Genomic DNA, 25,616 nt, shown 5'->3' with positions numbered 1-25,616 from the left:
GGCCATATAGGCATGATTGGAGGCTTATAATGTTTCCAGTCCCAATTCCAAAAGCCCAGCTCCCCCATCAACATTTCAGTGTGTAATCTTTACAATCCTCTTCTTTCCTTTTCATTGGTGGTTTAAAAATTCCTCTTCTTTAATAATAACACAGCCACAAAGGAGATGCAGCACAAGTTCTACTCATTGTGCCCTTGTCTTTAATCCCTCTAAGTAGCTGATGGATCCCTTAGAAGAGCTCGCAGTCTCCACACATCCCTCTCTGGTGGGGCTCAGGTATTGACCCTAAGAAAGTGGCACCCACCTCACCCCCCACCCAGCACACCCTCAAGAACTCAGAAGAGCTGTTGTGAGAGTTTCCACTGAAGAAAACATGAAAACATTTGGCTTCTCATGGCCACAGCTTAAAAGGAGAGAGTGAGAAAATGGAGAAAACGGGAAGTTGAGATAGAAAACAAACGGGGATGGAGAGAAAGCGAGGGTGAAAGAAGGGGGGAGACAGACCTAGAAGGTGAGACACAGAAAAGAAACAGTGAGGTAGGGAGTATAGATGAAGGAAAGCTTCAGAAAAAGAGGGAGGAAGAAAGTAGAGAAAAGCGAGAGAGAAAGGGATAGTGAGTGAGGCACTCAGAGATGTCCTAGACCAGAGCGGTTCAGGTGGTGTTGAGCAAGTTTGGGGAAGGGTTGACAGGAAAAGAGTTGTTCAAGCAGCTGTACTCTGTAAGCAAATGAGAAGCAAGGAGGGGTGGGTGGTCCACCCTCCCCAGCTCTCCCCTCCATCCTAAGCTTTGGGGTGGTCAGGTCATTGCTCTTGGTTCCTTTGACTCTTCCAAAGCTTACAAAGCCTGCTCTATGCCAGGCTTGCCCTGCCCCAGCTTGTGCCCTATTCCTCCTCACAGCCTAGCCAGTCTGGGGAAAGGGGGGTTCCAGAAAGCTACAGAGAGCCCCCAAGCTCAGCAGAGATGACCTGAGGGAGGTAAGTAGGCAGGAAAGAGGATGTGCAACTATAAGGATGAAGGAGATGGAGCAAGTAGGCAAACAGACAGACTGACTGATAGGCAGGCAGACATAGGAAGAAGACTCCCAAATTCCTGTGCATCATTCATCCCCCTGTCTTATATCCAGACAGTTGAGGAAAAGCTGCCCCTGCCCTCCCTCTCCTCCTTCTTCCCTCCTCTCAGCCCTGAAACTGTCACCTGGAGAATACCCAGTGGCTCTGCCTAAACCCTCTCAGGTCATTTTTCCCCCTTACAAAAATCATTAAGACTTTAGAGTTTGTCCCCCACTTGGCTCCAGGCTAAAAGGGAAACTGCTGGGGAGGTGGGGGAAGCAAGGCAGCTTGCAGGCACTCCTCCAGCCAGAGAGTTAGAAGCTGGACAGAGCACCTCCGGCCCCTCTCCAGGCTGCAGCGGCAGCCCAAGCTCCTCCCCGGCACACAACATACACGGACTCGCTCCGAACCCGACTCCAGCTGCCGGCGCCTGTGCCTTTAAATTGCTGCTTTCTGGAGGGTGCATCTCAGGGGGAGGTGGGAGGGAGGGAAACATCTTCATACAGTCTCCCTCCCCCCTCTCCTCCAAGACTCTCCGGGGTTTAGAGAGTGATTGCTTCCCAAAAAGAATCTCCTTCAGCACCCCGGCAGGCAGGCAGGCTGAGGCCCTCCGGAGCCCCAGGCGAGCTCGAGCAGGAGCCAGTGGGGTTATCTGTGTCAGGATCACTTCCAGGGGGATAGTTCTGGCCCCCTGACTGAGAGGGACGGGGCAAAGAAGAGAGAAGAGGGGAGGGAGCACGCCACTCCTAGCCCGGACCCCTCAGGTTCCCTTGGAGAGCTGCCTGAGCAGGAAGAAGGATCTGTACTTTCGGCGTTCCTGCCCAGGGTATCCCCTCTCACCTTGGCAGCCAGGCTGAGAAAAGGACTCCAGGGTCCCCACAGGATGACAACTCTCAATCCAGCAACCCTCTCTTTCCTTCTCCTCTGGACCCTGCCAGGGCAGGTCCTCCTCAGGTGAGCTGAGTGGGGGTAAGAAGGAGATGCATGCAAACACGGGCTGGGGAGGGGGGGCAACTGGGGCTCTGGCAGAGTTTCCTTGAAGTTTGCCAAAAGCCCACGGATAGGATGGCTCCAGAAGGGGACTCACCCATCTCCACTGAGATCCCAGGAGCCTTTCGTGAAGGATGTCAAAGCCCCAGAGGTGATGGGAAGGCTTCTGCATGGGTAAGAGCTTCCTGGGTCAGGGTAGGGGCTAGGGAGTGAGCCCCTGAACAGAAGCCATCTGTCCTGCCCTCCAACCCTATCTCCCTCCCAACTTGACCACATGCTCCTCAGATCCTTAAAAATAACACCAACCTCTGCCAGCTGCTCACCCAGAAGGTTACAACGAGCCAGGATTTTCCCCAAACCACATTAGGATAAAGCCGGGCTGATCAAAGCTGGGCCCTCTGCACTCTCCCTACCCTGCCCAAGGGACACCTGGCTGCTCCCTGGAGTGGTACTATGTGGCCATCATTTCCTGGGCTTTGGGGGCTGGGGGGAAGTCTAGGTGAACAGGGGAAGCTAGGTGGACAGGGGATGCTGGAGGAAAGATGGCTGTGCCCTGGGCTGCACTGGTCAGAAGAGTGCCTCCCAAGGTGGAGGTGGGTGAGTGCCACTGCAATATCATCCTCCTCTTCATTCAGGGAGCACCCCAGGATTGTTTGCCCCTGAGGAGCCTCCTTCTCATGTGCTGCCAGACACATGAGTGGGCAGGCAGGCAGGGATGCAGTGGCATTGGCAGGGAGCAAATAAACTTCTTCAGAGTGAAAAGGAGCCCAAAGTAGTATAGCAATGGCAGCTGAACTGGAGCTGATATGAGGATGCAGGCAGAAGGGGACACCCAGCTAGCATTTGCTGGCCCTGGTGCAGGGGAAATTACACCAAGGCCCAGGCTTTGATGGCAGCAAAGCCCTCTTGGTGATTAGAGCAAAGTGACCCCTTAGGAAGCCTTGAGTCCAAGTCCTTCATTGAACTTATGGAAACTGAGGCCTAGAGAGGGCAGGTGACCTGACCAAGGTCACTCGGGCACCCAATAACAGAATTGGCGTTCTCCCCTCTACCCCATCCAAGGGCCTTCCGTGAGAAAGATTTCCAGCTCTGGAACCTCCTGAGTCCTACTGGTGTTTAGAACTTTCCAGGAGTGAATGGGAGAAAGGAGAGTCTACACACTGTGACTCTGCTGTCAGGTCCACAAATGAGGTAGCCTTGGAAAAGATGGGCTGCCACGGGGGTTGGGGCCCAAGACAGCTGAGTTCACAGCCAGTCCCAGGGTCCTGGGGCTGGGGCCAGTGGGAGAGATGACATGAGAGTGGAGCTGAGGACGGTGGCAAGGGTCTGGCTGCTCCACACTCAGGTCCATGTGGCCTCCCTGGGGGCCCACACTCAGGTCCACGTGGCCTCCTTGGGGGCGGGGAGCAGACAGCACATGGCCAGCAGCAGCACCTGGCCAGTGTGGACGTCCCATGGTGAAGCCACGGACGACTTCTGCTTGCACCAGCACCTCCTTGGATTTTCAGAGCATGCTTAAGACACCTGCTCTGGCAACCCCTGCTCAGGGCCAAGGTGGCCTCTGTTCCCAGGGTAAGAGCTTCCTCTTGCTCTTGGGATCCGAAAAGGCAGGACTCTAGGGGTCAGAGTGAGGCTGCCACTGACCTTCCCCAACTCTGGTTCCTCGGCAGCCTGCCTGGAGCTGCTCATATCTCAATACTGTAGTAGATAGACTTAGTTTTTTTTAATTAATTAATTTATTTTAACTGGAGGATAATTACTTTACAATATTGTGATAGTTTTTGCCATACATCAACATGAATCAACCATAGGTATACATGTGTCCCCTCCCTCCTAAACACCCTCTCACCTCCCTCCCCACTCCACACCTTCAGGTTGTCACAGAACACCAGCTTTGGGTTCTGTGTCATGTATCAAACTCCCACTGGTTATTTTACATATGGTAATATATATGTTTCAATACTATTCCCTCAAATCATCCCACCCTCTCCTTCTCCCACTGAGTCCAAAAGTCTGTTCTTTACCTCTGTGGATAGGCTTAGTTTTGAAGTCAAGAGCTCTGGGTGGGAATCTTGGCTTTACCATTTAGAAACTGTATGATCATGAACAAATTGCTCCTTCTTGCACTCCTCACCTATAAAAGGAGGATAATAATGGTACTTATTGAGAGGACTGATGTGAGAACTCTGATAAAGTGTTTAGCATGGTGCCTCAGCTACTTTTATTACTGTATCAATCACTGGCAGGTACATAGATTTACTGGGAAAGAGGAGCACACTGGCTCAAAGGAGACTCAGACCCAGGAGAGCAGTCACCTCACATCCCAGCACAGGGGAGTGGGCTCTAGTGATGACGGCAGGATGGAGCAGGAGGCACAGGGCCCAGCCAGGAGTCTAGCTTCAGCTCCACCCCTGCCCTCAAGCCCTTGCTGAATTCCTGGTCCCTGGTCTAGCTATTGGCTGGTAAGCAGACAAGCAGGCGTATGGGAGAAACTTTGCTCCCCTTAGAGGAAAACCTGTCAGGGGAGAAGAGGGCTGGCCTCTAGGCTAGGCCAAAGCACCCTGGCCCCTTCCTTGAAATGAAGCTCTTAGGGAGATAAGATGGGAGTTGACCTTCGCAGCATGGCTTCTTTACTGGGAGTCTTTCCCTTGCTCCTAGAGCCCTGCTTTTTCCTGCCTATGTTATTGCAAAGGCAAGTTCATCTGCCTGCAGCCGACTGAACCGAGGTCCAGCTCAGAATGTAGCTTCTTGCTGGAGCAGAAGCCAAACTGCCCTCTCCAGAAGCTGAGTCCTAGCCCCTGAGAGATCAGCATGAAGGCCAAACAACTGAAACCAACTCTTAGGGATGTCACTTGCCCTTGAGCCCTTTCCATCCTTGGCTAGGCCAGATGTACAAAGTGTTGCCGCAGCCACATTAATTCTGTCATTCATGTTTGAATGTGTTCAAGACACTGTCAGAAAGAGAACACTGGACAAGGCCTCAGCTGTGAGACTTTGGGCAAGTCATTCTCCTCTTGGTTAGTTAGTTGACTGATCTATCTATCTATCCACCTATCTATTATTTATGTATTAGATTCCATGTTTATATCTGAGATCATACAGCATTTGTCTCCATCTGGCTTATTTGACTTAGCATAATGCTTTCCAAGTCTGTCCATGTTGCTGCAAATGGCAGAATTTTCCTTCTTTTTTATGACTGAGTAATATTCCACTATGTGTGTGTATGTATATATCACATTTTCTTTATTCATTCATCTGTTGATGGACACTTGGGTGCTTTCCATGTCTTAGATATTGCAAAGAATGCTGCTATGAACATGGGAGAGGTGCAAATATCTCTTTAACACAGTAATTTTGTTTCCTTAGGGAAAAATACCCAAAGGTAGAATTGCTGGATCATATGATAGTTCTACTTTTAATATTTTGAGGAAACTCCATACTGTTTTTCACAGTGGCTGCACTGATTTACAGTCCCACAGATCCCTCCTTCTTTGGAAGTAGTTTTCTCACTTGTAAAATGGAAGTAACAGTTTTTGCCCCCATCACATGAGCATTGTGAGAGCAAAAAGATCCAATATATGTGAGAGCAATTGTCTAGGACTGACTAGTGAGCTGTTGTGTTGGCTTACGGCTGTTTCTGTTCTCATTTGCAAGTGGACATGCAGAAACCCATCTCCTAATCTCCTCACTGATATGGAGACCAGCCAAAGCGGGGTGGGAACAGGAAAGTGAAGGATCTGTAATAAAGGTAGAATATAACTGATCTCCAGCTTCTTAGGTGGTGCTGGTGGTAAATAACCTGCCTGCCAATGCAGGAGACATAAGAGATGTGGGTTCAATCCCTGGGTCAGGAAGATCCCCTGGAGGAGGGCAGGGCAACACACTCCAGTTTTCTTGCCTGGAAAATCCCATGGACAGAGGAGCCTGGCAGACTACAGTCTGTGTGTGCTCAGTCATGTCCAACTCTTTGCAACCCCATGGACCATAGCCCACCAGTCTCCTCTGTTAATGGGATTTTCCCGGCAAGAATACTAGAATGGATTGTCATGCCCTCCTCCAGGGGATCTTCCCGACCCAGGGATCAAACCCACATCTTCTGCATTGCAAGTGGATTCTTTTACTACTTAGCCACCAGAGAAGCCCCAGGCTAGAGTCCATGGGGTCACAAAGAGTTGGACACGATGGAAGCAGCTTAGCACGCATGCACACACAACTGATCTCAGTGATTAACTCTCTCTCCTGTCCAGGGTGGCCTTGGCAAAAGAGGAAGTCAAACCTGGGACCAAGGGGTCCCAGCCCATGTCCCCCTCTGATTTCCTGGACAAGCTTATGGGGCGAACATCCGGGTATGATGCCAGGATTCGGCCTAATTTTAAAGGTAAGAAGTATTCATCCTACAAACCCTCCCCCTCCCCACTCACTTTGGGGACACTGAGCCACCCCCATTGCCTACCTTAGAGCCAGGAGGCTGGGGAACAGGTCTAGCACTCACGGCTTGGAAGGAGCATCCCCACCCCATCACCCTGGGTCTATGTGCCAGGCACTGCCTTCTCCCAGCAGGGCCCTGGCCTCCAGCTCAGAGAGGCAGTCTTGGAATCTTCTCCCAGATTCCTGGAATGCTCTACCAATATGGCTGTGTTTTGCTACCCTTAGGCCCACCTGTGAATGTGACCTGCAATATCTTCATCAACAGTTTTGGCTCCATCACTGAGACTACCATGGTAAAGCATCTCCGTGCCCCCCACTTCCTCTCTAGTGTGAATGGGAAAAGCCCACCAGATAGCAAGCCAGTCTTTCCTCTGACGTCCTCTCTCTGTTTCAGGATCACGGCTAAAGCCATGGGATGTCCAAAGGTGGTCACTAGGAGTTTATCTTTCCCCAGCCCAGGGTTCTTGTGGCTAAAGGCAGACTAGCCTAAGCAGCAGATGGTCGAGTTTGGAAGATAGCTTGATGACTAGCACAGGCTTTTAATCAGAAAAGTCTGCATTCAATCTCAGACTCTACCATCTAATAGTTGTATGACTTTAGGCAGTTTTACTTAAACCTCTCTTTGTCTCAGTTTCCTCATCTGTAAAATGGGAATCATAACAGCACTCTCCTCTCAGGGTTGAGGTGAGATTTAAATAAGATGATGCATATGAAGAAAGCACTTAGCAAAGACTCAGGCACATAGTAAGAGCTTAATAAATGCCTTTTCCCTTCCCATCTTTGCCATATCAGCCCAAGGCAGGCTCCTTCTCCAGTGGAAAATGCCCACTGCCCCTGAGATGTGTTCCCAGCATTTTCCTCCTCATGGCCCTCCTGTCCAGGTAGGCTTGCTAGTCCCTACAATAACACTGCCTCTTATGGGCCCATCTCTGCCCTCTCCCAGGACTACCGGGTGAATGTCTTCTTGCGACAGCAGTGGAACGACCCACGCCTGGCCTACCGAGAATATCCTGATGACTCGCTGGACCTCGATCCCTCCATGCTGGACTTGATCTGGAAGCCAGACCTGTTCTTTGCCAATGAGAAAGGGGCCAATTTCCACGAGGTGACCACAGACAACAAGTTGCTGCGCATCTTCAAGAATGGAAACGTGCTCTACAGCATCAGGTGCAGCTGGTAGATGACCAGGAGAACTCGGGGCAAGGGGCAGAGGCTGAGGGCTGGGGGGAAGGTCCCTGTGCTGTGCTGAGCCCCACTCAGCCAGCCTGGCTTCTTTCTTCCTGTCCCTGCCAGGCTGACTCTCATTTTGTCCTGCCCGATGGACCTCAAGAACTTCCCCATGGACATCCAGACCTGCACGATGCAGCTGGAAAGCTGTAAGTGTCCCTAGAAAGTCACAGAGCGATGCCTGAGATACCAACTAGGCAACCCCATGCTGTGATAGGCAAACCCCATGCTGTGATATTCCAGACAGGAGAAGGGCAGCCCAGAGTGGTGACAGACTTCCCCAAGCATACATAGTCAGCTCTTGGCCCAGGTAAGACTAGAAGCCAGAGTTCCTGAACACCCAGTCTAATGTGCTTTTCCATTCCCTCGCTATTTGCAGGGAATAAGGTACCAACCTTATATACCAGTGTGCTTGGGCTGGATGTGGAGGGCCATTTGAGGAGTACCTCCTGTGTCCAGAGATATGTTCCCTCTCACAGTGCCTGCAGTAATTCTATCTTTACTTCCTTTGAGTTAACATATTCAAGATGCCTATGCAAATCCAGAGTTGGCAGGGATGGGCAGTCTTTGAACCCTGATTCTTTGTGAACATAGGCAATTTTTTTATTGAAGTATAGTTGATTTGGACTTCCCTGGTAGCTCAGCTGGTAAAGGGTCCACCTGCAATGCAGGAGACCCCAATTCAATTCCTGGGTTGGGAAGATCCCCTGGAAAAGGGATAGGCTAGCCCAGTATTCTTGGGCTTCCCTGGTGGCTCAGACAATAAAGAATCCACCTGCAGTGCAGGAGATCTGAGTTTGATCTCTGGGTTGGAAAGATCCCCTGGCAGAGGACATGGCAACCCACTCCAGTATACTTGCCTGGAGAATGGACAGAGGAGCCTGGTGGGCTACAGGCCATGGGGTTGCAGAGAGTCGGACACAACTGAGCGACTAAGCACAGCACGGCACATAGTTGATTTACAATGTTTTGTTAGTTTCAGGTGTACAGCAAAGTGATTCCGTTATATATGTATTATTTTCCAGATTCTTTTCCATGATAGATTATTAAAAGTTATTGAATATATTTACCTGTGTTATCCAGCAGGCCCTTGTTGTTTATCTATTTTACATATGGCAGTGTGTACAGATTACTTTTATAGAGAGGTGAGAGAGGACAGTTCTAAGCATAGGACAGTGCCAAGGGTACCAAGGTCAGCCAAAGGCTACCAAGGGCATGGGGTGACAGCCTGCAGGGGCTGTCCCAAGTACAGAGAAGCTAAAGGTTGACAAGGCTGGACATCGCCCATGTCCATTTCTTTGCCATTTCCTGGGCAAATGAGACTGCGAGATCAGGAGTTATGCATTTGATCCTCTGAAAAGTCTTGTCAATCTGTTTCTAACATATAACAATAGTGATGGATAGAATTTGTCCTATGTGGTCCGCTTTTTAGAGTTCATAAACCACCTTCACGTCCAAGTCCTCATTACCTCCTCTGAAATGTAAGTGGAATATTTTAGAGAAGGGGAAGTGACTTGCCTAAAGTCACAAAGCTACTCTGGGCCAAGGCCCTACACTGAGCATCTGTGAGCCTTGGTGTTTCTGCTCCCATTTCCACCCAACCTGTGAATATAGTCATCTATGTGGCAAGAGCCTTCACGAAATTCTAGCTCTCCATGAGCAACTTGGCACTTTTGATGTTAGCTCTCACTTTGCCCCAATTCAGGGCCCTGGCTAGGAGTCTGTGGTATGCACATTGGCCCATGCATGGCTGGCAGGGTATAAATAGCTCTCTCCTCTCTGGAGTGAGGTGGCAGAAGCCCCAGCTCCAAGGCTGGCTCAGCTCAAGGTATGTGGTCAGTACACATGCTTACTCCCCTGGGTTTGAGATGGGGCAGGAGGTTCCCAGCTGGGTTCCTTGACATCTTTCCAAGCCTTTTAATGTGCTTTCTGGGTCTGCCAGAATAATTTCTCTTTGGGACTTTCTAATGCTTGAGAAGAGGAATCTGAAATCTTTCTGATTTACCTACTTAGGCTGGGCACATGAAGTAATTGATCAAGCACCCTCTTCAGAACGGTTTTTCTTTCCCAGATGAGCATGATAAACCTACTAAAACCCAGGCCTTATTCCTTATCTGTTCTTTCCTGCCAGTTCTAACCCTCTCCCTACCCCCAACCAACACCCACACTCTGCAGCCCTCTGCCATCTCTTTCACTTTCAGTTGGCTACACCATGAATGACCTCATGTTTGAGTGGCTGGAAGATGCTCCTGCTGTCCAAGTGGCCGAGGGGTTGACTCTGCCTCAGTTTATCTTGCGGGATGAGAAGGATCTAGGCTATTGTACCAAGCACTACAACACAGGTAAAAAACCTAGGATCTTACTGGCTGTGGGCTGCATGAAGGGCCTCCAGATGGGAGGGAAAGGGGCAAAGCAGCTGGCCTCTATTGAAGGTCCAATCTGTGCCCAATGGCGTGTGAAGTTTCTCATATGTTTTATCTCATTATGGTAGCGGTGATCAGCCCCATTTCTCAGAAAGAAAAGACTGAGGTTCTAAGAAGTTGAATCAGTTATCCAAGTCCCACAGTTAGTAAATGACTGATTTCAAATTCAAAGCCCATGTTCCACCACCAAAGCCCATATTCTTGTCCCTATCACATGCTGCAGAACAAATGAGCCTGTGTCAGTGAGTGGCAGGAGTATTCCACCTGTCCTGGGGCCAACTTCATGTGGAAAGTGAGGAATTTCTACATCTGGGAGTATTAAATGACTACATTGAACCAGGAGAGAACAGAATTCAGGGCACCAGCTGGCTTACTGTCCACACCCACTGCCACTGTCTCCAGTGCCCAAGTCTCATGAATTGACTTGGTTTCCCAGGTGTGAAAGCTGGGTCGGGAAATGAAGAGTGGCTGCTTTTCCAGCTTGAGCACCTTCCTTTTGCAGCTTCCCTAATCGCTGCAGGTTCCTCATTTCCACTCACCATTTAGCTGTTGTGAAGAGCTATGACGCTGAGATAGGGGCCACAACCTGAAGAAGGGAGATCCTGGGTTCCTCCAATGGTGTGCTGATATGCTTTGGGTGAAAGCCTATGAATATGTGTTTGTGTATGTGGGGGTACAGGTAGTTGGGGAGAGGAATGAGTCATTGAACTTAGAAAATGCTGGTGGGAGTGGAAATTGGTGTAAACTTTTTCAGGAAAAAAAAAACTGGCAATTTGTATATAGACTGATAGTTTTCAAACTTTGGTGTGCATCATATTTCCCTGGGGAGCCTGTTAAAATATTGATTCCTGGGTTCTACCTCTAAGAGATTCTGATTACATGTGCTTTGAGTGATGCCCAGAAATCTGCATTTGAACACAAATCCTGAGGATTCTGATGCAGGTGGTCCAGGGTGCACACTGAGAAACTTTAGTCTGGAATCTAAATTTTTTCCCTACCTGTTGATCCAGGAATTCCACTCCTTGGAATTTATTTTAAGGAAATATTCCAAAAAATTATATTGACTTTAGACCCCAAGAGGGCTCCTGGGTCACTGTTTATACTAGCAAAAACTCAGAACTGCTCTTAATATCTACTGATAGGGCAGAAGTTAAATAAATTACATAGCATATCTGCTTGCTGGGATATTATCCAGAGGTTTAAAAGGATGCTTGCAAGGCACTTATATCAACATTGGAAAATACAAGTGGAAAAGGTTAAGATTCAAAGTTGTATACACAGAATGATTCTATTGTGGTGAAAGATACAAACCAAAAGTATTTGTTTAAAGATCCTGGAAGGGAAAAAAATCCTGGAAGGAAATAGCACCAAGTGTTTCTGAAGCAGTGTGATAAGAGCAAGAACTTTGGAATCAGATAGAGCTGAGTTTGAATTCTGGCCACACTATTTACTAGTTGGGAACACTCAAGAAACGTAACTTAATCTCTTTGAACTTCAGTATCCCTACCTGTAAAATGGGAAATAATAATTTTACCTGCCCCAAAGAGTTGCTATGGGGTTTAAATGAGATAAACTATATAAAGTCAGGGCACTTAGTAGGGACTTGATAAATGTCAGTTTATGAATATTATTATTCCCTCTCTACCTTTCACATTTTTTCTATGCTAGGCAAGTGTTAATTATGTCAATGAAAACAAAACCTCTATCATCGGAAAGAAAATATGAATACCAAAAACACTTCATGGCTAGAAGCCTGGAGTGGGATGAAGTGAGATGGACTCAGGCAACAGTGGGAGATCACAGCATCACACACATGACAAAGTCTTAGTCAGTCATTGATGAAATCACTAACCTTGAGGAATCAGACAGGCCTGCTAAGAGCAAGACTGGGCCACAATAAAAGAAAAATATACACATTCCCTGCTTTTTGCCTTGGTTATCCTAAGCATCTACTACCAGGGGAAGCTCTGAGCTAGTGTTTTCTTAGCCTTGGGGCATGGGAAGCAGGGTAAAGTGAAGGTGACTGGCAGAGGAGGAGAGTATTGGTACATGTGCCCAGGGCCAACAAGCTTTTTGTTGGTGGAATAGAACACTTCTGCCCAGTGCTGTCTGGGAACTCGCTGCCCACCATCCAGAGCTGGTCTCTGTTGGACTTTGTCTCCAGATATTTGCTATCCAGCTCTACTTACTTGCTTAAGACACAGGCAGTGTTTATCTCAGTGAATCATTGCTGGAGAGCTTCAGGGGTCCCAGCAAACACCAGCAAGGATGCTGAGATTGGAGTGGAGTCTAGGCTCATCGCTTTGTTAATCATAAGAACAGTACCAGCTGCCTAAGTGTTCAACACCTCAAATGCGTCATCTAACTTAATTCCTACAATTGCCCAGTGATGGAATGGATATTGCTGGTATTCTAGTTTATAGACAAGGAAACTGAAGCTTTAAAAGCTTCGGTGTTTCACCTGAGGTCACACAGTTAGTGGACAGAAGCTCAGGAGTCAAATCCATCCAGCCTGGTTTTGGAGCCCTCCCACTCTTAATCCTCTTTCAGTACTGTCATGGGAAGGCCTTCTGCTGGCAACTAAAGTGCTTGGAGCAAGAGGTAAGGTCCCTGTTGGCTACTCTGAGAGCTTCATCAAAACATACATCTGGTACTCCCTGGGACCATTTTGAAAGGCTCGATTATTGACCCAGCTTAGGTGCCCAGAGGCTGGCCCACAGAGATAGGGCTGCCCAACTCCTGCCTCTCAGTTTCAGCTGCTGGCTGGGGACCTGCGGCCTGACACCTCACCTCTTTCCTTGCAGGGAAATTCACCTGCATCGAGGTAAAGTTTCACCTGGAACGACAGATGGGCTACTATCTGATTCAGATGTATATCCCCAGCCTACTCATCGTCATCCTGTCCTGGGTCTCCTTCTGGATCAACATGGATGCTGCCCCTGCCCGAGTGGGCCTAGGCATCACCACTGTGCTCACCATGACAACTCAGAGCTCTGGCTCCCGGGCCTCTTTGCCTAAGGTGAAGAGACATGCCAGGGACCTTGCTTGCCACAGAGCTCCCCATTTACCATTCATTCCCCCATTCCTCCCACTGACTATTTTCCTTGGATTTAAAGTAGAGAAGAGCCATCAAGCAAGAGCAGGTGTCCTGCCTTCTCTTCCCCTGGAACACACTGCTAATAACATTAAAAACAGTGTGGAGACTGGGGTTGCAGATGCTGTCTGGCTAGGGAATGAGTAGACAGTGCTGACTTTGACTTTCATCAGGAAATACTAGCATGTCCAAGATCAAAAGACCCTCAGCAAGTAGAAAGCCCCATTGCCTCATGGCACAGATGAGGGTATTACAGCCCAGAGAGATAGAATGACTTTCTCAAGGTCATGCTTCACAAGGAACAATCAAAGAAATACAAGGATTTTAAACTGACATCTGTTTCTCGCTATGTCAGAAATCAGATACTACCACAAAGAGCTCTAGAGACTATGTCCCTTCTTTGGGGGTGAGAAAACTTTGAGGCAGCAAATAGCAATTAAAGTCAGTGGACTCAGATTTTCTAGGGCCAGGTGATATTTTGATTACACAGAGAGATTTATGCTGATGGGACTGGACCCAGGTTTTCCCTGCCTCATGTCTTAATGTACAGAATTTAGAGGTCATCACCTCAATGTCCTTAAAGTCAGCAAGGCTCTGAGATGATCAGGGAGCAAGCTAATTCATTCATTCAGTAAATATTTATTGAGCACATGCTGTGTACCAGGTACTGTACTATGCCATGGAGAAACAATGGAAAGCAAAAACAATACAGTTTTTATGGCTCTTTTAGTGAATATATTCCCTCTTGCTCTGTTTTGTTGGAAACCAGGCCCTGTGATCTCATATCTCCCAGTGTTTATTCCTAAGAAGACTTTTACTGGGGACTTAAACAGGGGGTGATCTGGATACTCAGACTGAATTTACAAATTTTCTATATACTGGGGTGGTGGGGCAATAGTTGTTAAGAGTAGGAGATTAGAAACAGGAATTTTTTTTTTGAGACAGGTAGATTTTTATTGAAGTCCCAGCCTCATCATTTACTAATGGTGATCTCAGGTAAATTCCTGCTCAGTCTCCTCACCTGTAACATGGGAATATTACCTCTTCCATAGGGTTATTGCAAGAAATATATAAGATAATGTATTAACACAGAGAATGGTGTTTGGCACATAATAACCACTCAATAATTGTTAGTTATTGTTATAATTATCAGGGGTCTAGGTGGAAAGGACTGGGTAGTGGACCTAGGCCTAAAGCAGCTGGTAGTACTCTCAATTATTTTTGAATCACCAGGAAACCTTTGAGATGATCCTAAGTTCCTCTAGGGACAGACAGTGACAAAGCTGAGATTAGGATCGTGTCACATGGAAAGTTGTCAGAGATAATTTCCTATACAAGCTTACCTCATTTTATTGCACTTCATTTTATTGTGCTTTGCAGATCTGCTTTTTTTCCCACAAATTGAAGGTTTGTGGTAACCCTGAGTTGTCAGATAATGGCTAGCATCTTTTTAGCAATAAAGTATTTTTAAATTAAGATATACATATAGTTTTTTTAGACATAATGCTATTGCACACTTACTAGACTACAGTGTATTGTAAATGTAACTTTTACATGCACTGGGAAACCAAAAGATTTGTGCGATTTGCTTTATTGTAGTGATCCGGAATCAAACCCACAACATCTCTGAGGTAGGCCTGTAAATGTGTTTTCTAAATGACAAGCATAATGAAGAGGCTCTGAGAGGCAAACTGGGCTTAGGTGAAGGCTACAGGGCCAGGTGAGGCTGTAGTAGTGGTCTTGCATGAAGACCAGAGGAAGAAAAGTAGTTCAGACCTAAGAACCCTTGCCCTAGTTTATTGCTGCTGCCATACAAGGAAATTCTCCTCTAACTCAGGGAGTTGCTTCAGTTTATGCCTTATTCTTGCTGAGAGAACTCCTTTCTCCAGTCCCCTCCTGTGAGCAAACACCATCCATCTGCTCCCGGGAATCATTCTGTTTTCTCACATAGAAAGAATGGACTTTACTGGAGAATTGTTTGGTTTTGTTTGGTTTGGGGGAGGGGTGTGGTATTTGGTAACTTCTCATCAGATTTTGATGACCTTTTCTTTATATATAGATAGATAGATAGATTTACAATGTTGTGCCAATCTCCACTGTACAGCAAAGTGAATAGGTTATACATATATAGACATTCTTTCTTCTATTCTTTTCCATTATGGTTTATCACAGGATATTAAATATAGTTCCCTGTGCTATACAGTAGGATCTTGTTGTTTATCCATGCTATATATACCCGTTTGTATCCACTAATCCCAAACTCCCAGTCCTTCCCTACCCCACCACCTCCCTTTTGGCAACGATAAGTCTGTTCTCTATGTTGATGACCTTTTCTTGGCCTCATTGGCCAATAGCAAAATACGCAAGCATAGACCCTGAACTAAAAAGTTTCATTGGCCGGCCCCATAGAGCAAGGGACTAAGTCAGAGAGCTTCTGCTCACTCTTGAGTTTGTGCAACTTTAGATTTCATGGGAGCCCCAAGGAAAAATGTGGGGCCAGATCAGGGGCTTTTGAAAACCGACAGCAATCTCACCCCCAATACTATTCTAGTGTCCAGGATGAGAGCAGCCGAGGCTCACTTTGTAAGGGAACTCAACTGGGATGGCCACTTCCCATGCTACTGGAAGTTGCTCTTTCTTTGCCTTTATGAGGGCTAGGGCTCCTAAAGGCACCCATCATTGTTTCTTTGCCAGGTTCTTGATCTATACAACTTCCAGTTGGTTCAGTGTATAATGGAGGGTTAAATGGAAGTTCTTACTAGAGACTGACAGATTAGACCTAAAGTTGCAGCAGGGAGGAGGGACCCAATTCTTTCAAAATCCTGTCATCTAAATGGCCCACAGCTCCTGGGGCAGGTAGTAACAAAGAAGGCTAAGAGGGCAAACAGAACCAGCAGAGACAAATACACCACCCACTTATTCATTAATTCAAAAGATACTATGTGCCAGGCTCTTAGCTAGGCACTGGAGCAAACATGATAGAAATAGTCCTTGCCACTGAAGAGCTTACAATCTAGTGAAGGAAAGAGCCAGGTATATTTGATGGATGCTCAGGTGTAGGTAACCTGGGCACATCCAGTAGGGGCAATCAACCCAGACTGGGATGATTAGGGAAGACTTCTTAGAGGATATGGTATCTAAAGTAGACATTTAAGTAAAGATCATCAAGGTGAAGGAGAGATACACACAAAGAGATGATCCCCTTGGGAGACAACTGAAATTGATCAGCATGGCAGGGTCATAGATTGCAAGGGACAAGGTATAGCTGAAAGAAGTAGGCAGGGGCTAGGTGTCATGCCGAGGGGAGCACTGACTGTATCAGAAAGATAGTGGAGAACCACTGAAGGGTTGTAAGCAGAGGAATGATATGATCAAACTTCCATTTTGAAAACAAAATTATGGCTGTTGTTTGAAGAACAGATTGGAAATGGCCAGCAGAGATGCAGGGAGATTGTTTAGGAAGCTGTTGCAATCCTTCAGATGAGCCAGGATAGTGAGTGGATGATTTCCAGAGATATTTAAGGTGCATTGTTGACACTTATTGTTAACAAGACTTTCTTCCTGCTTCTTAAGGTGTCCTTTTTCTTTTGATGGTCCAAAGCCCTTCGTGGACCTCCCCTGTCATTATCTCATTGTGGTTTTTCCTAGCACTTTCTTAACATCCCTGGGGGCACAGTGGAACTGGGAGATGGTAAATGAAATAGGAGGCCCTCTTTGTAGGTGGCAAAGTGGAAACACCAAGGGATGCTTAATCAGGGTTGCCTAGCAACCCACCACTATCATCTCAATAGAATTACCCTAAAAGAAATAGAGCAGAGTTTCTCCATCTTAGCACTATAATCATTTTGGGTGAGATCATTTTTCTTTGTTGTGTGGGTTGGCAGGGGGAGGGGTGGTGTCCTGTGCACTGTAGGATATTAGCAGCATCCCTGGCCTCTAGAAGACAGTTGCCAGCACCATCCTAAAATTGTGTGACCAAAAATGTCTCCAGACATTTTGAAATGCCCCTGGTGGGGGGAGGGACGGGGAAATGGGTGTGGGGGTCAGCCCTGATTAAGAGCTGTGGAGGTGGAAGTTTTCTCTTGTGAGACCTGCTCCTTACCAGGAGTGTGCAGCATCCTCAGTGTCCAACATAGCAGAGGCTGGTGAAAGAAGTTGCCTATTATAAATCCTACTCCTGCTGGGGAACCCCATAAGGTGAGCTTAGCCACTCAAAACTTTGTAAGAAGGTGATCTGATTGAGGAAGTGGAAGGACTTCATAAACCTGAATTCTGCCCTCTGGTCCCCTCTGGTCCCCTCTGCCCTCTGGTCCCCTCTGGTCCCACCCAGCCACAATCCTGTTTCAAGAGAAGTGAGCATTTAATCTTCACAAAGGAAATGGGAGAGAAAAGTACAGTTATCTCTCAAGTGCCCCTGGGAGATTGCTTCCAGGATTCCTTGCAGATACCCAAAGCAGCAGATGCTCAAGTCCCTTATGTTTCCTCTGTATCCTCAAATGCAGAACCCATGGATACAGAGGGCTGATGGTACCTGAAAGCTACCAAGGCAGGTAGTAGAGGAGACCACTAGAGACTGGATAGGCAGAAGCCAGCATTCTTGAAATGACAGAAACATCCATAGCAGGGGGTGGATGGTGCACCCCATTGGGATCCCTACCCTGTCCTGCTCTTCATTGTGAGAGATAAGACCCCTGCTCTCCACTCATTTCAAATCCTCACCAGGGTCTCTTGTAAAGAATGGCAGGGAAAAATCATAGGGTCAAAGGAAGAATAGACATGGAGGAAGGAAAGGAGGGAACTCATAGTCTGGTATTGAGACTGCAACCTAGGTAATTCGCAGCATCGCTGAATTGATGCCCAGAATCCCTAAGCTCTAGTGCCATCTTCTCACTGGGTAATCTTGGCTGACTTTTCCCTTCTAGGCCTCGAATGTCCTCATATGTCTCACTTGGGAATAACACACCCTGCCCAATTACCACCACAGCTGTGTTACCCTAGGAGAGAACAGAAGGCAAAGAAATCCAGCATTCATATTCATTGCTTTTTATTCAAAGAAAAGAATCAGAAGAGGATAAGAATGAAAAGGATAATACGAAGCAGAAGCAGACGTTCAAAAAGGAGAAAGAAAGGAAGGAAAAGAAGTATAGGGAGGAAAAGTAGATGGAAGTGGAGGGTGAAGAGGGCAGAGGGGTGAAGCAGATGGGTCAAGTCTGATCTTTTTGACATAGTCCTTCAGATAATGGGACATATCAAGGAAAGCTTCTTTAAACATGAGAAGAAATTCAGGATAAAGCTGCAGAATAGCAGGCAGTTGATGCAGGCTGGTAATCCACGGCAGAGGCCATGAAAGAACTTGAGGAAGGTTGACTCTTCCATTGATGGATGTTGCAGGTGTCCTATGTGAAGGCAATCGACATCTGGATGGCCGTGTGCCTGCTCTTTGTGTTCGCTGCCCTGCTGGAGTATGCTGCTGTCAATTTTGTCTCTCGTCAGCATAAGGAATTCATTCGACTTCGAAGAAGGCAGAGGCGCCACCGCATGGTGAGCATAACTAGGGAGGAGCCCACTTCCTTTCTCCTTTGGACTCCTTCCTTTCTTCTACTCCTCCCACAAATCAAGACTCAATCTAGACTGCAAGGACTAGACAGGCAGTCAGGAACCCTGGATTCTAGTCCCAGGCTGGTTACAAATAAGCTAAGTACTTTAACCTTTTTGATTCCATTTCTTTATCTGTCCAATGGGACATTCATTCCTGTAGGGCAGTCTACCAGAGTAAATTAACAGCATGGGAAGATTCCCCTGCATAGTAAGCACTGCAAATATATTAGCCAATATTAGAACCTTATCGACTGACTTACCACGAGATTGCTTTGAGAATTAGTAGTGGTTGCTCCTGACTCTCCTCCCACCCAGAAGGAAGGTACCCCAGGTTGTCATATACTGATTGGTGGTTAAGAATTCAAGTCAGGCATTGGTGCCTTTCTAGAGGAGAATTATAAAAGGATCCCCATAACTAAGCTGGAATTGAAACACTACCACTTGCATCTTCTGGCTCTTTCATTTCTTCGCCTTGGTCTCCATTGGGTGCATCAGATTTTTTAGGCATGAGTTGTTATTTTCTCTCATTCTTGTTTGTGATCACCTGGGGAAGCAAAGTAGGGATCTTGTCCTCATGACAACAGAGGCAGTGCATCCTCCCCCCCCCCCCGCCGCCCCCCGCCACCCCATCGCCCAGACGATAGGTGCTAGGTACACTGTCATAACAACAGAAGTGCCTGGGCCACTGTCACAGAAGGAAGTGCCCAATTATGAGCAAAACTAAAAGCCTTTGCTGAGCTACATAAGGGGCACTTAATCATCAGACACACAAAATTCTGGCCTATCCTGAGCTCCAACTCCCTGTTTACTGCCTAATCTGGAGGCACTAAAGCACATATGATCTCTGGGTGGGGAAAGAAAACAATGATCTATCTAAGCAAACTGGCTCTAGCTTGTTGGGGCCTCTCTAACACTAAGGTTCTTCTCTCTTCCTAACAGCCCCACCTCCCATTTCAGCTGCTTCTGGAGTACCCTTACAATATGTCTGCACTAAAAATATCTCAAAAGCTACCTCCGGGATTTCATGTTCCTTGCTAAGGTCCCTTTCTGCTGAGGGCAGGGTTCCTGTCTCATCTAGTGGTTGGTCGGAATTCATCCATTTTTTCCGGGCTTCAGTCCTTGAGTTGTGGTCTGGGAAACACGCCCTCTAGTGGAGTGATCCACAACTGTACCTCCTTGAGTAGGACCTATCAAAAGTCCTAAAAACCTTTCCTATCCTAGGCAGAGGCTCAGGGGAAGAACATATGGACTTGGCAGAAGGGCAAGAAAAGTAGGTGCACCCTTTTGTAAGTTAACTGCTCCCACCTCTTTAGCTGTGTCAAACCTGCCCACAGGTACCCAAATCTTATCTTTATAAGGGTTTTAATCTTGGTGCCTTCTCCATGCTTACCTTAGAAAAGAACAGTCTGCCAACCCATTCCAGACTTCTTTTCCCAGCTAAATTGCCTCTACAGGTGTCCTGGTAACAGAAGACTGCTGTGGTTGCTGTAGAGATACTCCGGGGTGACACTTGTCCCACCTCCTTCCCTGCACCTCTCCAACCTCCAACTCCCCACAGCCTATCCCCTCCTGGTCATATACCAGGTGATCCTGACCTCATAATGAATCCTGTCACAATCAGTGCTCAATTATTACATAGTTACAACAGCAGCCTGGGCCCTGCTTAGGCACCTGGATCCTGCCTCAAAGTGGCCCAGGCTTTTGATTAATGTAGATAAAACCTGAAAACCATTAACTGTATCATTAGTTCTGTCCCTTTTTGAGTTTCCTACAGTCAATGCTATCCCAGAAGTAATGTAGCTGAATCCTGGAGGTCACTGAGCAGGCTGAAAAAGTTGATACAGGGTTGATCCATTTTTAGAACCTCTCTCTGGACCCTGCTATTCCAGCTAGAGAAGCGATTTTCAGTCTGAGAGGAGCCCTCTTAAGGGAGAGAGAGACTCCATATGATTTTCAAGGATCCCTTAGCCAAGAGCAAGTGAGGAGTATTCTAGAAGTCAGCCAGCTGTTCACCAAGCTCCAGACTTCATCCTGTTCTTCTCAAATCCCAAATCTCAACCATCCATTTGCACTTTGTAGTGGTCTCCTTCCATGTCACAGTCTAAGATAGCTTATTTTTTTTCCTAGACATTTCTGCATTGTCTTCCTAGCTAGTCTAGAAGCCTCACACAGAAGGGTCTGTTTCTCATTTTTTATAACCTCATCAGGCCCTGGCACTAGGTTCTGGACACAGCAGCCACAGAAACCAATCTGCCAATCTTTGCAGACTTATTGGCAAGGGCTCTCTTTCAAGATAGACAGAGGAAAAAGCCTTACCATTATCAACAGAATAGCTTGAGAAATGGAAGAAATTTAAAATACTGCCCAATCCTCTCAGGAACTTGGTCCAAAAACCCTGCTTGCCTCTTTCCATCTCCCAGGACCCTTCCCCATTCTCCAATCTCCTCTCTTCACTTCAATATACATCACTCAATATCAATCCATCCTTCCCATCTTCACACCTCATCTCCCACACTGTGCATTCCCATCCCCACTTGATTTTGGAATATCTTTCCTCTCTAGTTCCCCAGCCCTCATCCCCTATAGATATCTGCCACAAAAATGCTCCATTTCAACAGCCATGGAAGCCACAAGAATGCTTAGTGTGCTTAGTCATGTCCAACTCTTTGCAACTCTGTAGACTGTAACCTGCCAGGCTCTTCTGTCCGTGGGATTTCCCAGGCAAGAATACTGGAGTGGGTTGCCGTTTCCTTCTCCAGGGGGATCTTTCTGACCCAGGAACCCAACCATGTCTCTTGTGTCTCCTGCCCTGGGAGGCAGATTCTTTACCACTAGAACCACCTGGGAAGCATGAAAGCCACAAAGTGGAGTTTAGCTCCCCATTATCCCTCCCCAACACACACACACACACACACACACACACCCCTCTGAATTTGGCCTAAATAAGCAGTACCCAAATTCAGGACCCTCACCCTTTAATTTTAGTCCACTCATCTTTGCTACCTCAACTACAAGTAGTACAATATGTTTAAAAAAAATTTTTTTTAAGAGCCCAGGGTGACATACTATTGGCCGTGTTTTTTCTCTCCTGTGGGAAACAGCTTTTTCCAGCTTGAAAAATAGTTCCAAATAATTCTGTTTAGGTTTACTGTGATTGAAGAAAAGGGAAAATAATTAGATATATAGAAACAGAAATAGCAAAAGTTGGATTTAACTTTCTCTTTCAGAGCTTTTTGCAAACAAATATATTCCATGCTTGTATCCTCTAGCTGTATACCTACAGAGATTAGGATGAGCAATGGGGAACAGGGAGTCTGATGGACTCTGAACTAGAAAGCAAAAGAAAACTTCATTTTATTTACTCCCTCATTTTTCACTTTAGTTCAGTTGTTCAGTCATGTCTGACTCTTTGCGATCCCATGGACTGCAGCACACTAGGCTTCCCTGTCCATCACCAACTCCTGGAGCTTACTCAAACTCATGTCCATCGAGTCAGTGATGCCATCCAACCTTCTCATCCTCTGTTGTCTTCCTCTCCTCATGCCTTCAATCTTTCCCAGCATCAGGGTCTTTTCCAAGGAGTCAGTTCGTTGCATCAGGTGGCCAAAGTATTGGAATATCAGCTTCAGCATCAGTCCTTCCAATGAATATTCTGGACTGATTTCCTTTAGGATTGACTGGTTTGATCTCCTTGCAGTTCAAGGGACATTTTTCACTTACTTGGGAGTTATTTTGTTTACCTCTGGTTCTCAATCTGTAAAATGGATCCAGCACAACCTGTCATGAAGAAACAGTGTGAAAATGAACTACAGAATACAGGTGAGGTGAGCCAAGGCCTATGGTGACAGGTTGTATAAAGAACTTAGACAACAGAGCTGAGGTCTCCCTATCACAACTCAGGGTCAAAGCACCACCACAAGGGTGAATTGCCTCTGGCCTACACAGGTACAGGGCTTCTCTGATGGCTCAGGGGTAAAGAATCCACCGGCTATGCAGTAGTCACAGGAAATGCGGGTTCAAGCCCTGGGAGGAGAAGATCCCCTGGAGAAGGGAATGGCTACCCACTCCAGTATTCTTACCTAGAGAATCCCAGGGACAGAGGAGCCTGGTGGGCTACAGTCCATAGGGTTGCAAAGAGTCAGGAATGACGGAACTGACTTAACATGCATGCACACATGTACAACTCTCTTCACAGAGGCTGGCAAAATCAAGGATTGGGTAGTAAGGCTCTCTGGTGGGCAGACTTAGAGAGACCTTTCCCTATGCCAACGATGCCATTCTTTCTAAGGGGCCTCAGGCCATTGTGCAGGGGTGGGGCAAGAAACAGTCATTTTTTCTGCCAGGCACTCTGTAGCTAAGATTCTCTTCTGAGTAGACTCTTCAGTTTGAGATCCTGAGAGGATGCTGGCTTCATGAGAACAAAGCCATTCCCTGTCCTGTATTCCACATGTGGCTCATCAGTCCATTCATTCATTCAGCTAATGTCTACTGGGTGCCTATCAGATGCCAGCTCTGTGCTAGGCACTGGGGACATAGCGGTGAGCCAGACTGACGTCCTTTCCCACGTATGAGCCTACAGCAGGTAGAGAAAGAGATAGGATCTATTGACAAATCTCTGACCTGAGCTTGTCCACCTCTGATGCCCAGTGACAGGCTAGGCCTTCTAGTGCTGTCATAATCAAGGATTAATGGGACCAACCACACCAACATCTCACTGACAAAGCCACTTTTAAATGGGTTACTATAATTATAGAGGTCCCATGATAAAGATCCTATGATGTCCTTCTAACTGCATAAAATGTGTAAAATCTACTTTATCTACATTTTATGTATATCTGTCACATCCATTCAATATACACATGTGCCTTATTCTGTTTAGTACTGAAAGTCCTAAGTATCAGGAAGACCTCAGTTCTGGGCAAACTGAGAAGATAGTTGGTACCATCCCACAAGAGGTTATTTCTTACATAGCTGAAGCTTTTACTGCTATAAACATTTATACTTTAAAAAATCATAATCATCTTTGAATGAAGTATTCCTAGGTTGTGGTATATACTTACCTGTCCTATGTCTAATTTCCAGGTTGTGAACCACCACTTGTGATGGCAGAGTGTGTCCTTTAGAAGGAGACAAAATGGGGCAGGTTGGGGTTGTATAGAAACCAACAATAAATAGGCTCTGAGTTAGGCCCTGAAAGACTCTTATATGAGTAAAGTTCTATTGATCACTTGGGGGCTTTGGTTCTCTCTCTTTTTCCTCTCTTTCTCCCTCTCCATCTCTCTCTAGGTCTCTATCCACGTATCTTTCTGGCCTTACCTCCTGACTCCCAGCTGTGTTGTAGCTACTTAAGGTTGTCAGTTGTCATTTTTATTGGACAAATGAACTTTGTATAGTCTGATACATTACTTAATGCTTAGATAAAATTTACCTCTTCAGTGTTAATGTGTTCATCAGAATTCATGTACTGCACATGAATGGAATGTGTATTGGGTAATAAATGTTACCCTAGAAGCACACACATGTGCAAGAGTGTAATCAGCTTTATCCTAATTCGGATAACCCACTAGGTTATTTAAAACTTTTGGAATTTTCAGAGATAAACATTTTTTAAAGATACTTTGTACAAGGAGAAATAATTCTGCAGCTTTTGGAAGTCATTAAAGTCAAGTTTCCAAGTCTAACTATCTCAGCTGTGCTTTCTAAAGGTTTCAAACTGAGAAGTTTGTTTTATTCTGTTTATTACCAGTCAGAGATAACTTGACATTGAGATGTGCCTCTCACAGTAAGTTAGCACTTTCCTGGGTTTTAGATGTCTCTAAATGATGCTATGCATTTTACAAAGGCAGCTCAAGGCTTATCTGCAAATGGAATCATAAACATAGACCATACATACCACGTATAGCTGCTTAGCATACATCTATCTTGTGAATAGTTTTGTGACCATAAAAAAGCATGCAATGAGCCTGTGTACCCACCTACCCTGTCTGCATAGCATCGCCTGAGATATTTGTGTGGTGTGGTCTCTATTCTTCTACTTTAGAACTGTGACCTCAAATTCTGCCTTTTCTTCCATGTAATTCCAGGAGGAAGATATCATCCATGAAAGTCGCTTTTATTTCCGTGGCTATGGCCTGGGCCACTGCCTGCAGGCAAGGGATGGAGGTGCAATAGAAGGTTCTGGCATTTATAGCCCCCAACCTCCAGCCCCACTTCTAAGGGAAGGAGAAACCATGCGAAAACTCTACGTGGACCAGGCCAAGAGGATTGACACCATTTCCCGAGCTGTCTTCCCTTTCACTTTCCTCATCTTCAACATCTTCTACTGGGTTGTCTATAAAGTGCTACGGTCAGAAGATATCCACCAGGCACTATGAATAGGAGCTTAAGAGTCCAGTTGTTGGCTTCCTGCTTTCTCCTTGTGGGCTTTCCCTCTCCAGTAGATTCCATCAAGGGCTTGGACAGCTCCTTCCTGATCTCGCACTCAGAACTTCAACAGCCAATCCCAAAGCTATGTGGAGCTACAATGCATGGTGCCAATGGTGGCTGTACTTAGAAAGATGGCTCACCTATCTTCATCCAGATTTTCTCCATACTATTCCATTTCTCATGAAAGTAAGGTTTGGCTATGGTCTTGTGGCCAGGATAACCCTGACTGGAGCTTCTCTGTTTTTCAGTTCTCTGGTAGAGGATATTCAGAACACTGCTACTAGATTCTGGCATTTATCATCTTAATCTGCACCAATCTTTCCCCTGCCACCTCCTACCCAGAGTCTGACCTTTACCATGCCCTCTGTCCCTCCAACCA

General features: G+C 46.5%; 1 protein-coding gene across 1 annotated transcript; it reads left to right on the top strand.

Moving 5' to 3' along the window:
• Positions 1–1,934: 1,934 nt before the first annotated feature.
• On the top strand, positions 1,935–25,185 carry LOC133052109 (glycine receptor subunit alpha-4). Its single transcript, XM_061136885.1, has 9 exons — positions 1,935–2,005; positions 6,289–6,419; positions 6,695–6,762; positions 7,413–7,636; positions 7,763–7,845; positions 9,898–10,038; positions 12,924–13,138; positions 18,605–18,754; positions 24,895–25,185. The coding sequence occupies exons 1-9, from the start codon at positions 1,935–1,937 to the stop codon at positions 25,183–25,185; spliced, it is 1,374 nt and encodes a 457-aa protein (XP_060992868.1).
• Positions 25,186–25,616: the final 431 nt, after the last annotated feature.

This window comes from Dama dama, chromosome X (assembly GCF_033118175.1).
Source record: "Dama dama isolate Ldn47 chromosome X, ASM3311817v1, whole genome shotgun sequence".
Classification (NCBI taxonomy): Eukaryota; Metazoa; Chordata; class Mammalia; order Artiodactyla; family Cervidae; genus Dama; species Dama dama.
This window is presented reverse-complemented; position numbering and strand designations above follow the sequence as displayed.

Excerpts from the sequence above, each read along its gene's own strand:
- LOC133052109 (XM_061136885.1), top strand. The coding sequence starts at position 1,935 with ATGACAACTCTCAATCCAGCAACCCTCTCTTTCCTTCTCCTCTGGACC. Across the intron at positions 7,846-9,897 it reads CACGATGCAGCTGGAAAGCT|TTGGCTACACCATGAATGAC; the intron begins GTAAGTGTCCCT and ends TTTCACTTTCAG. Across the intron at positions 13,139-18,604 it reads CCCGGGCCTCTTTGCCTAAG|GTGTCCTATGTGAAGGCAAT; the intron begins GTGAAGAGACAT and ends TGGATGTTGCAG.